The following is a 15,084-nucleotide window of genomic DNA, read 5'->3' on the forward strand; positions in this document are numbered from 1 at the left end:
AGTCATTTTTTGTTTTTGAGTCAAGTTGGAAAAGTCACAAATATAATTCTTATGACTCTTGTGGAAATTTCATGGAAAAGTTTTCAATAAATGTTGGGACTCCTGTCTCATGTTAAACTGAACAGATGTCAGGCATGCATTTTTTTGAAACAAGTAGACTGTCTGCAAATGTTCACTTTTAGACCACTGCATCTTTTTCAAGGTCATGTTACATGTCAGGCATTTCTTGTGTTGCCATTAGACTTTCAATACACTGAACCATTGTTATGTAAATGTCTCTACCAAATGACTCTGATGAGGCCAAGGGATTTATCATGGACTGTACAATTTCCATAATATCAGGAGTCAGAGGGCACTCAATTTCCTGGACTTGAACTCCATATGGTTCCTCATGCACAGCATCAAACATCTCCCAGTCAGTTCCATATAGCTCCATGTTCTGGGGAAAAAAAACAAACAACTTTTTAATGTCATTTTATATGAACCAGCATTTGTTAGCCCAATAGAATAACTGTCTGAGTCATAATACATGGTGAATCTGCAGTGTTAGGGGAACTAGGTAGATATCACAATTTAGCCAAAATATGAGTTAGACAATTAAGTTATGAGGCTAATGATTGAGAAACATTTTAACAACATTTAACCAGAGAATAAAATGTGTATATTGTTCAAGCAATCAGAACATTGAGTACATCTATTATAAATTTTGCTTTGCTGACTTGCTCTATTTGTGTGATCACTTCAATGAAATATTACACACTTACTTGTATATCATTTTTTTCAACAAATTGCTCCTGAATTTTAACCTTCTACTCCTTCCCCATTGTTGTGTTGAAGATACTGACCCCATTCAAATATTAAAAATTCAATTGTATATATATTAACCTACTTCTCCACATAATCAGGTTCAAAACTTGTCAACTGCACTTTGCCTTTGTAAACACCACCTCAACAAACCTGCAAATCTTCATTCAGGTCACAAGGTTTCCTCGTGTGGCCCAAAACCCAGAGCTGGTTTGGGGAGAGTCCACCGTCAGACCGTAAAGGATGGTTGTCCCAGCCTTCTGTGAAGGTGTGAAGGGCCTCTGCCAGGCGTGGAAGGAAGACATAGTGGGCACAAAACAGATGAACAACATCTTCCAAATGCAACTGGCCATCTTCCTCGAGACTGTGAAGAACTTCATAGTAAAGGTGTGTCACGCTGGTCCAGACATCGAGGCGTTCTATTCTAGATCAGAAAGAGGAATTATTCAGCTGAAAATTTTAATTATCTGACTGAAAATACTTTATAACAATACTTTTTCCATTTTACATCTTATATGATATACTGTAAATTATGTGAATTATTTATTATAACCTTTGATTATGCACACTGCGCCCAGCTATGAAGCTCCCTCTTCCAGTGCCTTTCACAGTGAACATGGTTTCAGCAATTGAGACATTTTCAACGCCTTCATCACCCCTGACCCTTGAAAATACATGGAAGAAATGTATTCATCACAACAAAATATTCCATCAACTATTACTGAAATGAGTAATTAGGACAATGAAACAATAGACCAAGTTCATGTCATTGTTTACCTGGAAGGCCAGCCATAGTTTTCCACTGCCTTCAGAAAAAATGAATGAGCAGTGTTTGAGCGGTTATTTGTTGCAGGTTCCAGATAGAAAATCTGTATAGAAAGACAGTGTTTGAATCTGCAGAGGCAAAATATTAAGGCCTACAACACAAAAGTAAGTATATATAAGTATAAGTTATCTTTATTTAAAATGTTTATTCCCTGCTCTTCTCCTCCTGTACCTCTGCCTTTGTCTCATCCCACCTGCTTTCTTCATCCTCCTGCTACTCTTGACCTCTCTTTAAACTCCTCCCTTTCTTCTCATTATTTTCTCCTCCCCTCCCTCCTCCCACCATTTTTTTCCCCATATGATTGACCAGTCAGTATTGCTCCCTAAAATTGCAATCTGGGTCTATCTACTTAAGGTGACAGAATAATATAAGATAAAATTCATTGTTAATAATGTGTGTGAACCATGTAGGTAACACATATGCAGTTTGTGATAGAACAGTGAATACATGAATACAAACACATTCAGAGATAATAAAGCACTGCAATAAAAGGTGACAAACCTTTCTCGAGTACCCATCTATAGCGCCAAATATGACGATGTTGTACCTAGAAAACAAAATATGAATTGACAATGAGCAGTGCCCCCAAATAAGTAAATATGTGAATAAGTCTAATATAAGTCTTACCGTATGAGCTTATGATTGGTGTCTATATGGACTAACGACAAAGGCCCTTGCACAAAATATTTCCTCCTCACTAAGCAGCCCAGCCGTGTCATTCTCTCCAAAACTCCTGGAGCATCAACTCTCTGCATGGACTCTTTAATACGATCCCACTGAACCTGATGTCCATCGGCTTGCAGACAGCCTTTTACCATGTGATATCCTGCAGTTGGGATCCGGCATTTGATGGACTGGACTGCATTATCCAATTCACTGTCAGTTTGGGTGCTGTATGTGGACGGCGTGGACAAGCCAAGTTCACGCATGCGCCTGAAAATTGTGCTCTGGCTGACACCCAACACACTGGCGATGCAAGACACTGGTAAGGGGACGTCAATGAGCCGAGACAGAAGCTCCTCAGAAAAAATTAACTTTGGTCGGCCTCTTTCTCCAGCTCTAATAAAAGCACAGGAACTCTCTTGGGAAACAGCTGCGTGGATCTTACTTTGCAGGGATAAAAGACAAGACACAATTTCAGCTGGGATGTTTAAAGTACTGGAGGCAGCTGTCAGAATGAATGCTTCTTGATTTACAATGTATTGTAAATAGTCCAAGTTCAAGTGTGGTTGATTCAACACATCTGTAATCCTTGATTTCAGACGTTCCAATAACCGAGTGGCCACTGGTCCCTGTAAACAACAAATGCCACTGTTAACATAGTCGTTTACCAACATACAGTGTTTTATAAATTCCACATAGGCTTGACAGACATTCAAAATAATTTTGTATTTTTAGCAAAATAATATACCAATCATCAGCATTCGAGTTAATACAATAAATGTCAATTATTATTACTCTGATCCAAGAGGCTATGCAGGACTTTTGCCTTATGGTTCATTTTTTTTACCTTGATTAAACGGCTTCAGAGTAATAGTGCTGGTTTAATAATAATAAACGACTTGTAACTCTTTACATGGAGAATATAACCTGGTGTCCCAGCTCTTGTCTCTGCGGCACCGCGACACAGCGACACAAACACGCCCCATAACCCCTAATCTCTTATTTATGACAGATGAGACTACAAATATATACACGTCATAATGTGTGTATGATAATCCATCGATCCACTGATTGACTCCCCGCTGGCTTCGTTGTAAACAAATGCACGAGACCGAGAACAGAGTTAGCAAAGAAGAACTGAAACCGGACTTAACTTACAGTAAGGCAAACGATGGGCAGAAATATATGACAATTGACACAATTTATAAATCAATGAAAGCCGTATTTTGGTCAACATTATATCTAAAATGAGTTTAGTTTAGTTTTTCATATTTTGCAGGTAAGCCGACTTCTAACGTTAATGCTAGTGGCTAATGCAAGCACTAGGCCTAACTGTGGGTCACCGGCACGTCGTTAGCTTGCAAGCTAAGCAGTACGTCTGTACGTCCATAAACTGTATATTATTTAAAACAGTACAATTTTATGAAATAAGTAAATAAATAAATATTGGATGTGTTATTGACTTTACCTGTGATGCTTCACTTGCATCCCCACGAGCATCCCTGGGTGCACCGCGTGCAGCCATCTTTGGCTTCTGCGCATGCGCTTTCGGAGCAATCGGGGTTCAATTAGTTTCCCCTGTGACCTGCCTGTGACCTATGTGACGTCATTTGAACACTTTTCTACTCGTACCCACAAACTTGAATTCGTATTCAGAGTGAAGACTTTGTAGTCGTAGAAATTAGAGTTGTATTCACAAGACTTTGCACTCACATCTTTTAGATTCATACTCACATAAAAACAATCCTAACTCAAACAATTTCTCAGACTCATGCGTATGACAGCAGAATTTTGTGTACAACTTTTTTATTGACATACAAATGTTTAACATTACGAATACAAATGGTTAGAATCATGGATACATCTTTTTGGAAGTTGTCTTACTCCATAATCATAGGGCTTAGGAGGTGATTCACTGAGTGCTGATCCTTTCTCTAGAGCACAAACTGCTTGTCTTTATTTGAATTCGGAGGAAACTTAATGAACTTTTAATAAAACTTTAATTTGTGAGATTATACTTACACATACTCTTCCCATTATGGTCAAAATCAGCTCAACATCAAATTAAATTTAATATAATTATTATACCGCATATATCAGCGGAACACAACTATGTTTCGTATACACACACTCTAGACTAAACTACAGTTGCAATAAAACAAAATGAGAAGGCAGATATCCATGAAAACAAGTTGATTAATCAATCCAACTATATTGTAACGCTAAATACAGTGGTGGAAAAAAGTTTTCGGACACCCCATGCATTTGTGAAATATTGCATTAAGAATCACTCTTAAGTCTTCAAGTGCAATTTCTTTTAGTACAGTCACAGCCAAAATACTAAATGAATCCTAAAAAAAACCATTAAAAACTTAAAATTGTTTGGTTCCATAAGAACATAAGAAATTTTGAGTATTGGGTCATTTTGGTACCAGTAATGAAGGTCATTCTTTTTATTAAAAGACACAATTTTTGTTGCCAAGCTTCGTGTCTGCATAAAGCCAGCACATTTGAAAGTTCTTCAGACACAAAAATGGCTAAAACAAGGAACCTAACGCAGGAAACACACCTGAAGATAAAGATTCTCAGCAAGGAAGGGTACAGCTGCCGCCAGATAGCCGGAAGTGCAGATGCAGTCCTTCAACAGTTGGATACACTCTGCAGAAATACAGACGAACCAACAGTTTGGAAGACAAACCAAGATCTGGGCGTCCAAGGGTTTCTTCAGCAAGAAATGACCGCATCCTGCTCCGCATGTGCAGGCAAAACCACCGAATGACATCACAGGACCTTCAGCAGCAGTGGTCAAACCAAACTGGTGTCCAGTGTTCCACCCGCACTGTACGTGGCCGACTTTTAGATCATGGCTTAAGGTCCTACAAGGCTATCAAGAAGCCCTTGATCAATGAGAGACAGAGGTTAGCCCGGCATCGTTGGGCCCAGGCACACAAGAACTGGACAGCCAGGAATTGGAAAAAGATTTTGTGGTCAGATGAGTCCAGTTTCCAGCTTTATCTTCCTCCTACTAATGTGAGGGTACGCAGAAGGCCAGGCGAAGCATTATCTCCAGCATGTACAGTACCTACTGTCAAGCATGGTGGAGGCAGTATCATGGTTTGGGGATGCATGAGTGCTGCTGGTGTTGGTCACCTCACTGTCTGTGATGGCACATTGAACTCTACCAAGTATTGTACCATTCTCGAAACCCACATGCTCCCTTCTGCGCGCGCACTGTTCCGTCCAGGTAAAAACTGGATGTTTCAACAAGATAATGCCCCTTGCCACACATCCAAGGCCAGCAGACCTTGGCTGCAGGAGCACAGTATCCAGGTCTTAGAGTGGCCAGCTCAATCCCCGGACATGAGTCCCATTGAAAATCTGTGGTGGATTATCGAAAGTTCTGTTTCAAAGCATAAACCAAAGAATTTAGAAGAATTAAAAGCAGTATTTCAAGAAGAATGGGACAAGATTACCCCTCAACAGTGTGAAAGGCTCGTGGGGAACATGCCAGCCAGGATTAGAGCTCTACTACATGCCAATGGCAGGACTACTAAATATTAATTTGATGATGTGATGGTTTATTTATTTTTTGTTCAGTTTTGAACACATTCTCTGTTATTTGTTGACTTTGATACCGACAATGTTGAGAACTGACATATTGAAACTGTCAAGAATTTAGTTTTGTTAGTTTTTCTTGTAAACAAGAAACAAAAAAATATAATTTGTATTTGTTTGTATCTGTCTAATGCAGCCACACCTTTTGAAACACAAAAAAGATTTTTCCACAAATATTTTATGATAATATTTGAGATTGTGTAAAATTTTAAGGGTGTCCGAAAACTTTTTTCCACCACTGTATAATATGGGATTCCTTAAGGGAACCCTCCTTAACTGTCATCACAAAATGGCAGTATGGCTCCATGTTAAATGAGAGATTAAAAACATGAACTCACAATTTACTGATATTTTGACCCACAAGATTAAGAAAAATATCATTCAGCTAACAAACAAGGATTATGCACATTTACAATGTTAGAACATGGATATTTAAAGTTGGTTACAAGAGACTTGGTAAGAGAGGGAGGATGTGATGAATTTAGGATCAGGGTTCAACTCCTGGTCTGGCTCTATGTCTAATCTATGTCAATTTGTGTCACCCCAAGCTGAATTCTTTTAAGATGTTAATCGACATCCGGGATATGGAGGGGTCTCAAGTGACCTTTTTACCCCTCTTCAACCAGGATGGCTGAAAGGAGCGTTTATCAAGACGGGAGTGAGACCAGGGGCAGAGTCCTAAACATCTGACCCTCCGGTGGTCTCTGGTTTGTCTGTTCACCTATAATCCCGGTTCAGGAGGAGTTCAGAAGGGGTGTTCCTCCTACACTAATATAAGCACAGATAGCACTGTTCAGTTCAATGTTTATGATAAAGGGGATGTATAAGTAATGTAATATGAAGTGGGATTAAATAATTTCTACAATCTGGCTTCAGTACACCACCTTCCTGTCTGGTCCCTAATTTCTCCTGTCTCCAAAATGTTTGTACACACAGGTCAGAGTTCCTGTACAAGTGTGCACATTCTCCCATCAAGTTCTTTATAGATCACAACTTTTATGCAGAAAGTGGTGCAACTTCTCTCAGGTCTGGTCTGGACAGACTGTAATAGGCTGCAGGTTCAACTGCTGCAGCTGCAAGTGGATTTTTTCTTTTTTTAATGTAAACCCACCATATGTCTCACAGTGTCTTGAACACAGCTGGACAATGATCTGCTCATTTATTGTAGGTCAGCTGAATGCTGAAACTCTCACTGAGGATATCAAAAGGGAATAAAGGACTACTTCAGGAGCTGGCTTCAAGTCTGTTTCTGCTGCAGAGTCCAGGACTGAACCTGAACCCCTACCTGGACACGAACTTTGTATATGAACATTATCTAAATGCCTTGGACAATGTGGAACTGTGGAACTTCCTCACAGTAGGGAAATTCATACATTCCTTACCACCCTCCACAAGGAGGTCAGAGGTCAGGGTCTGCTACAGAACAGCAGACCTAGTGATGGTGACAGTCTTGTATGAAGTATAATCTTTTGTATGAGATAGATATTTGAGTAGCTTTTGCTGTCAATTACTTGGTTTGACCTAAGGCTGCAAAAGCAATTGAATACTAATCACGATCACGATTTTGGCATCCCACATTAAATTAACATGATCGTCTACAACACTGAAGTTTAAAATGAGTGCTCCGCATTTTAACAGCCAGCCTCTACTGTTGATGAGCTGGTGAACTGCTACTAGACAGCTTGTGAAAAATTTTCCTGGATGCTGTAACTGCAGACAGGCAAAAAGAAAATCATCTGTCATCGACCTTCATCATCTTGTTTGGACAAAGGAGAGAAAAAATCATATGTAAAGAGTGCATGAGACACGTCTGCACCGCAAAGCAACACAATTAACATGTCAAACCATCTGAAAAACAATACAATGTGCAATTTGATGAATGCATAAAGCCCAAGAAGAGTAACATTATGAACATTACCATACAGTTACTCTTAACCTATATGCATTGACTCTGACTTTCATAACAGCAACGCTGCAGTGCATCATGGTATCGTGACTGCTGTAAAAATAAATATATGCGGCGGATACAAATCCTCGGAAGATCCACTGAATTCAGGTAGAGAACCTTGCTTTGATGCGAAGTTTTCTACATTAGTGGTTCATTCATATTGAAACATTCGGTATGAGGCTTTCAAATCAGTATGCATTACAAACTGAATGATACGGTGAACTTATAATCTTATTACATTTGGAAAATAAAATGACGGTATGTGACAATAATCATATGTGTATAATAACAGTAGAAGTGAGGCATCTAGCAGGACCACGGCAGCTCTTATAGACTGAAATTAAGACGATCACATTAACCAGTGCGCAATCATCATACTTGACAATTATCACGGGAAAACAATCTTTGTTATATCGAGATAACAAGATAATTAATTCGTTATCACGAGATAACAATCTTTGTTATATCGAGATAATGAAATAATAAGTCGTTATCACAAGATAACAGTGCACAAAAAAATAATACATGGCCGTTCTCGTCTTCTGTAATTGAAATATTTTTTTCATTTTTTTTTTTTTTTTTAATTTTTTTTTTTGATTGAAGTGAAAAAAGTTTTGGAGTCGTCTTTTTTTTTTTTTTTATTGAATCATTTTGACACAAATATCCCGCAGTGGACGGATGCTTCCCCATTGGTCAGACATGTTTGAGTGACAAGTGTCTACACCAGTGATGTTTGAAATAGGAATCTCTCTCTGGAACAAGCAAGTTGCCATTTGCAAGGTACAGCACTGGCACACCTGAGCTGATAGGCTTTTCAATGATTCCCCCACGTTATTATTTCACTTAATTCTGTCATTTAAATTTTGTAATAAATTTGCACTATTGATCATTCCACACGTTTGTGTCATTGTGGCTCATTGTGGCTATTTGGGACTTGTGTCTGGGCAAAATGGATGGATTTGTATTACCTACAGCGAGAGAGGAGAGTGTCTGGGGTGAGCAGAAAACGGATGCAGCTTTACTTTGGTGCCACCCTTGTAAAAAAAAAAAAAGTCTCCCGCACCATGTGTTTGAAAGTCTGTGAAAGATCTGCAGCCCAACATCTGCTGCTAAAGCTGAAGTGCCCCATTCACTTTAACAGCAGATTATCCGTAATCCATGTATCATTCGCTCATTCATTTTTCAAAATAAAACCAAATATGAAAAAACAAAATAATGACTTGTTTTTTCAATATTTGTTTCCAGAACCAAAATGAAAAAACAGACAACGATTCGTTTTCAGATTTCTGGTTTAAATTGAAAATGGAAAAAAAAAGGATAACGGGCCGGATTCAGGCCTTTCATACACTTTCAACATTTTCATCTCTCCGGAAGCCAAGTTGTTTTCTTTTGCAAGCACTGGTTCTTGTCGGACTGGTCGGAGTGACAACTACATCCGGTTTATGGAAGCTAACGCTTTGGCTAACAACCGCTGCATGTGGAGGCTGCAAATTTGGAGAAATTGTTCAATATGAGGTAAGTCGTGTTAAAGTAACAATACGTGCCAGCTTATTGTTTGCTTCTACAGATGACATGTAAGGGATAATGTACAGCTAGTGAGCCGGTGACTGTTGAAAAATAACTCCCGACAGGGGAATGGAACCCAACACGCAGTGGAGTTATTTTTCAACAGTCACCGGCTCACTATACATTATCCTGCTTAGAACATGGCTTACAACTAAAACATTCAAATGTTACAACTGGCATCAATATTATTAAATTTCTGGTAGGGTGTATTCACAGAGGAGAGGCGTTCACCAGACAAACGGGAGCGGAGGAGAGGATTTTACTCCACTTCTCCTGGTCGGAGATGCTGGGTGCCCAGTAGCTGCGAAGGCTGCCCTCACATTTATGGCCAGTGACCGACATAATCTCCCTGCTCTCCAGGCCAGCTTGGGAGAGCTGTGTGGATTTAAAGTTAACTGATTTTGATGCTCCTCAGTCTAAGGCCGTTACTATGGCATCCCTAGCAACAGAGCAGCAGAACAGCGGTGATACCTCAAGAAATAAACACTGCAAAGTTTTGTTGACTGACCAATCAGAATCAAGTATTTAAGAGTGCCATGTTCTAAATTGGAATAGACTTCATGTGGCGAGTAATTTTTACGTTATTTGAAGATTTATGTTTGTCGCGATTCACGCATTTGCCACATTCGGCCATAAGAGAGAGGAGAAATTCCGCGAGCGCACAGAAGCAGTTTGAGCGCGAGGAAAAAAGCCGAAGCTCGAGCAGGAAATCTGTGCGAGCAACATGGCATCTTAGTGCGAGCACACAGTTTGAGCAGAAATAGAGTAGATCTAAGCGCAAGCAGAGGCTATTTGAGTGTGAGGGCAGGGTTTGAGGGATAATATTACAAAATCTGAACGTGAAATCAATAAATAATGCTCTCAAACTGATTTACCACTCTCTTAAATAAAGATGGGGATAAAGCCATAAATAGGCCATAAGCAGTTGAGAATGGAGCACTCCTACGCGAAGTTCAAAAGTTCCTCCGCAGATCTCTTTATACAAGTACCTCAAGCCTCCTTTATTTATTCATTTTTTGCCTTTATTCACTGATGTAATGTTTTTGTCCTTATATTTTGTATTGTATGTTTCTTCAATAATAATAAAAATAAATAAATAAATAAAAAAAAAAAAAACTTGGCTTCCGGGTCATGCAATGTGCGAGAGATGAAAATATTGAAAGTGTATGAAAGGCCCGAATCCCGACCCGTTACCGGTTTTTTTCCATTTTCCATTTAAACAGAAAATCGGAAATCGGAAAACCAGTCGTTATCCGTTTTTTCATTTTGGTTCTGGAAACAAATATTGAAAAAAACAAGTCATTATTTTGTTTTTTCATATTTGATTTTATTTTGAAAAACGAATGAACGAATGATACACGGATTATCCGTGAATCCCAGTTTTCTTTGATGAAAGTTTGTAAAACTATCTGGTAAGTGTAACTCGCCATTTATCAGCAGAGAATTTTTTTTTAAATAATTTAACAACATTTAAGTACATTTTTACTGCAATAAGTCCACATTTACCTACAAAATAGGTGCTAAATTAAACAGTGGCTCCTATTGTTATTTTATTTAAAACCTATTATTCATGCTGCTTGTCTTACACCTACAAACAAAGCATGTTTTAAATAGTGTATTTTTATAAGGGAGTTCAGCATGGGGCAGTAGTAGTAGACCAAGGTACCTTTTAACCGTTTGTTTTCTGGGAATAACTGACACAATCAGAAACCACCAAAAAACGGTTTGTTTTTTCATTATTCGTTTAATAATCAAATTCAAAAATAAAAACAACGGTTTGTTTTTCTTATTTTTGATTTTATGCCCACATCAAAAATAGCAAATCGAAAAATGGGCCACGATTAAAATTTGATTTTGATTTTTCATTTGATCCAACCTGCCTGACCCCGAACTATTTTCTACGGAAGCGCATTGCATTCACTGGATAAAAAAATACACCTACAACCTAACGTTACAGCAGCCTACAAGCATGCTGTGTCAATACATCAGCTCAGACACTGTTAGAAATGTAGTATTTAGCCTAATAACATCATGCTACTTTTTGGATTGAATATCGAACAGGTCTGCGGACATTCAGCCAATTCGTTTTTGCGTTTGAAACCAAAGACGGAAATCACGTGTTTTTTTTCCTTTTTTCATTTTAAACCAAAAATGAAAAACGAAATCACATGATCTATTCCTTTTTTGTTTCCAAACGAAAAACCAGAAAACCAAAAATTTCGCAAATTCCTTTTTTCATTTCTCATTCGGGACAGACAGTAGCACAGTGGGCAGACAGGAAGCAGAAGTGAAGTGTAAAAATGTCAAAATAAAATCCAAGAGAGTAGAATCATATATATATATATATATATATATATATATACACACACACATATGATATTTATGGGTAGAATGGCCATTCTATTAAAAATGTAACACCCAACATTATGCAAGCACAGAATCTAATAAAATAAATAAATAGGCCTACATATGCTATGCATATGAAATATATTTTATTCGAAAAATCTGTGATATATTATTTAGTTGCGTAGTGTGAATTAATGGCCTAATTAATTACATATGTGGAAATAGCCTGTGTCGTCCTTTGTTAACCATTTCACATACAGATGTTACTCATTTCACTGCCGCAGCCACAGTGAAGGGGGTGAAATAATTCCCAGGAGTAGCTGCAGTGTGCAACAACAACCAGCAGGTGGCACATGTGAGCAGTTGAGATGCAGTCCAACTGAAACTGTTTGAGAATTAGCAGTAGGCTACGGTTATATTTTCTGCCGGACCTGTACAGTACACTAACTCGTTACACAGTCTTAATTTCATAAAGGACATTTATAATATGATATTTAAACCAACCATCCATATTAAGAAACATGAAATTAAACTTTTAGCTTCTGAAGTATTTATTTAGACAGCTCTTAGAGCTCAGGATTTTCAGGAGGACGCTGCTTTACTCCAAACAATTTCACTGTATGAACCTGAACTGTGTGTGACCTTTTGGATGTGTAGAAGAACACAGAACATTAATTAACATTAGATCCTGATACATTAGATCCAGATAGGCTAATTAATGAAGTTAGGCTGCTGCGTCTTGTACGTAAATGCACACAGTGGGGAGATGCACATATCATTTCTACTGCGTTTGCATCTCTGCAGGTATTTAATAAACTCAAACATTTTTTTGGGGAGGTGGTGTTTAATAGTCAGCACTCCCGCACCTCCAACTGAAATCATGTTCTCGCAGCTATGGGTTCACCCGCTAATTTATGCGCCATTTATGAACCACATTCACAACCAAATGTATTTCCCTGCACAACCAAGAATGAAAAATTAACCATCACAGCAGTACACTTTTCTTGATAGAACAATGTAAGGAAGCAGTTTTCTGTAAAATGCGAAGATTTGTGTTTTCGTGAGCTGATCGGTACTGAACTAACACTGACTGTAGATTATAATAAGCCTCCCGCCCCATGTGTGTATATATACAGTACAGGCCAAAAGTTTGGACACACCTTCTCATTCAATGCGTTTTCTTTATTTTCATGACTATTTACATTGTAGATTCTCACTGAAGGCATCAAAACTATGAATGAACACATGTGGAGTTATGTACTGAACAAAAAAAGGTGAAATAACTGAAAACGTGTTTTATATTCTACTTTCTTCAAAATAGCCACCCTTTGCTCTGATTACTGCTTTGCACACTCTTGGCATTCTCTCCATGAGCTTCAAGAGGTAGTCACCTGAAATGGTTTTCCAACAGTCTTGAAGGAGTTCCCAGAGGTGTTTAGCACTTGTTGGCCCCTTTGCCTTCACTCTGCGGTCCAGCTCACCCCAAACCATCTCGATTGGGTTCAGGTCCGGTGACTGTGGAGGCCAGGTCATCTGCCGCAGCACTCCATCACTCTCCTTCTTGGTTAAATAGCCCTTACACAGCCTGGAGGTGTGTTTGGGGTCATTGTCCTGTTGAAAAATAAATGATCGTCCAACTAAACGCAAACCGGATGGGATGGCGTGTCGCTGCAGGATGCTGTGGTAGCCATGCTGGTTCAGTGTGCCTTCAATTTTGAATAAATCCCCAACAGTGTCACCAGCAAAACACCCCCACACCATCACACCTCCTCCTCCTCCATGCTTCACAGTGGGAACCAGGCATGTGGAATCCATCCGCTTCACCTTTCAAGGCGCCTCACAAAGACACAGCGTTGGAACCAAAGATCTCAAATTTGGACTCATCAGACCAAAGCACAGATTTCCACTGGTCTAATGTCCATTCCTTGTGTTTCTTGGCCCAAACAAATCTCTTCTGCTTGTTGCCTCTCCTTAGCAGTGGTTTCCTAGCAGCTATTTGACCATGAAGGCCTGATTCGCGCAGTCTCCTCTTAACAGTTGTTCTAGAGATGGGTCTGCTGCTAGAACTCTGTGTGGCATTCATCTGGTCTCTGATCTGAGCTGCTGTCAACTTGCGATTTCTGAGGCTGGTGACTCGGATGAACTTATCCTCAGAAGCAGAGGTGACTCTTGGTCTTCCTTTCCTGGGTCGGTCCTCATGTGTGCCAGTTTCATTGTAGCGCTTGATGGTTTTTGCGACTCCACTTGGGGACACATTTAAAGTTTTTGCAATTTTCCGGACTGACTGACCTTCATTTCTTAAAGTAATGATGGCCACTCGTTTTTCTTTAGTTAGCTGATTGGTTCTTGCCATAATATGAATTTTAACAGTTGTCCAATAGGGCTGTCGGCTGTGTATTAACCTGACTTCTGCATAACACAACTGATGGTCCCAACCCCATTGATAAAGCAAGAAATTCCACTAATTAACCCTGATAAGGCACACCTGTGAAGTGGAAACCATTTCAGGTGACTACCTCTTGAAGCTCATCGCGAGAATGCCAAGAGTGTGCAAAGCAGTAATCAGAGCAAAGGGTGGCTATTTTGAAGAAACTAGAATATAAAACATGTTTTCAGTTATTTCACCTTTTTTTGTTAAGTACATAACTCCACGTGTTCATTCATAGTTTTGATGCCTTCAGTGAGAATCTACAATGTAAATAGTCATTGAATGAGAAGGTGTGTCCAAACTTTTGGCCTGTACTGTTTATATATATATATATATATATATATATATATATATATATATACAGTGCCCTCCAAAAGTATTGGAACAGTGAGTCCAATTCGTTTACTTTTGTTGTAGACTGAAAACATTTGGGTTTGACATCAAAAGATGACTATGAGACAAGAGATCAACATTTCAGCTTTTATTTCCAGGTATTTACATCTGGATCTGATACACAACTTAGAAGATAGCATTATTTGTAATGGAACACAAAATTTGTAGGTGAGCAAAAGTATTGGAACATATAAACTTAAAATAGATTAAAGTGAATGAGACTTAATATTTAGTTGCAAATCCTTTACTTTCAATAACTGCATCAAGCCTGTGACCCACTGACATCACCAAACTTTTGCATTCTTCTTTTGTGATGCTTTTCCAGGCTTTTACCGCAGCCTCTTTCAGTTGTTGTTTGTTTTGGGGGGTTACTCCCTTCAGTCTCCTCTTCAGCAGGTAAAATGCATGCTCTATTGGGTTTAAGTCTGGAGACTTGGCCAGTCTAAAACCTTCCACTTCTTGCCCCTGATGAACTCCTTTGTTGTTTTGGCAGTG

The 15,084-nt window shown here is 38.9% G+C and overlaps 2 protein-coding genes across 2 annotated transcripts in view; both read right to left on the reverse strand.

Moving 5' to 3' along the window:
• adamts17 (ADAM metallopeptidase with thrombospondin type 1 motif, 17) overlaps positions 1 to 15,084 on the reverse strand; it is a 499,826-nt gene that overhangs the window by 458,038 nt on the left and 26,704 nt on the right. The gene's annotated exons all lie outside the window — the stretch shown is intronic.
• Positions 209 to 3,053, reverse strand: LOC125905239 (uncharacterized). The gene is made up of 6 exons (XM_049603142.1): positions 2,258 to 3,053; positions 2,132 to 2,177; positions 1,582 to 1,673; positions 1,358 to 1,468; positions 958 to 1,228; positions 209 to 439 (listed from the first exon to the last, which is right to left on the reverse strand). The coding sequence occupies exons 1-6, from the start codon at positions 2,965 to 2,967 to the stop codon at positions 209 to 211; spliced, it is 1,461 nt and encodes a 486-aa protein (XP_049459099.1). The 5' UTR covers positions 2,968 to 3,053.

This window comes from Epinephelus fuscoguttatus, linkage group LG2, assembly GCF_011397635.1.
Source record: "Epinephelus fuscoguttatus linkage group LG2, E.fuscoguttatus.final_Chr_v1".
NCBI classification, from domain to species: Eukaryota; Metazoa; Chordata; class Actinopteri; order Perciformes; family Serranidae; genus Epinephelus; species Epinephelus fuscoguttatus.

Excerpts from the sequence above, each read along its gene's own strand:
- LOC125905239 (XM_049603142.1), bottom strand. The coding sequence starts at position 2,967 with ATGTTGGTAAACGACTATGTTAACAGTGGCATTTGTTGTTTACAGGGA. Across the intron at positions 2,178-2,257 it reads ACCAATCATAAGCTCATACG|GTACAACATCGTCATATTTG; the intron begins GTAAGACTTATA and ends TTTGTTTTCTAG. Across the intron at positions 1,229-1,357 it reads CGCAGTGTGCATAATCAAAG|AATAGAACGCCTCGATGTCT; the intron begins GTTATAATAAAT and ends TTTCTGATCTAG.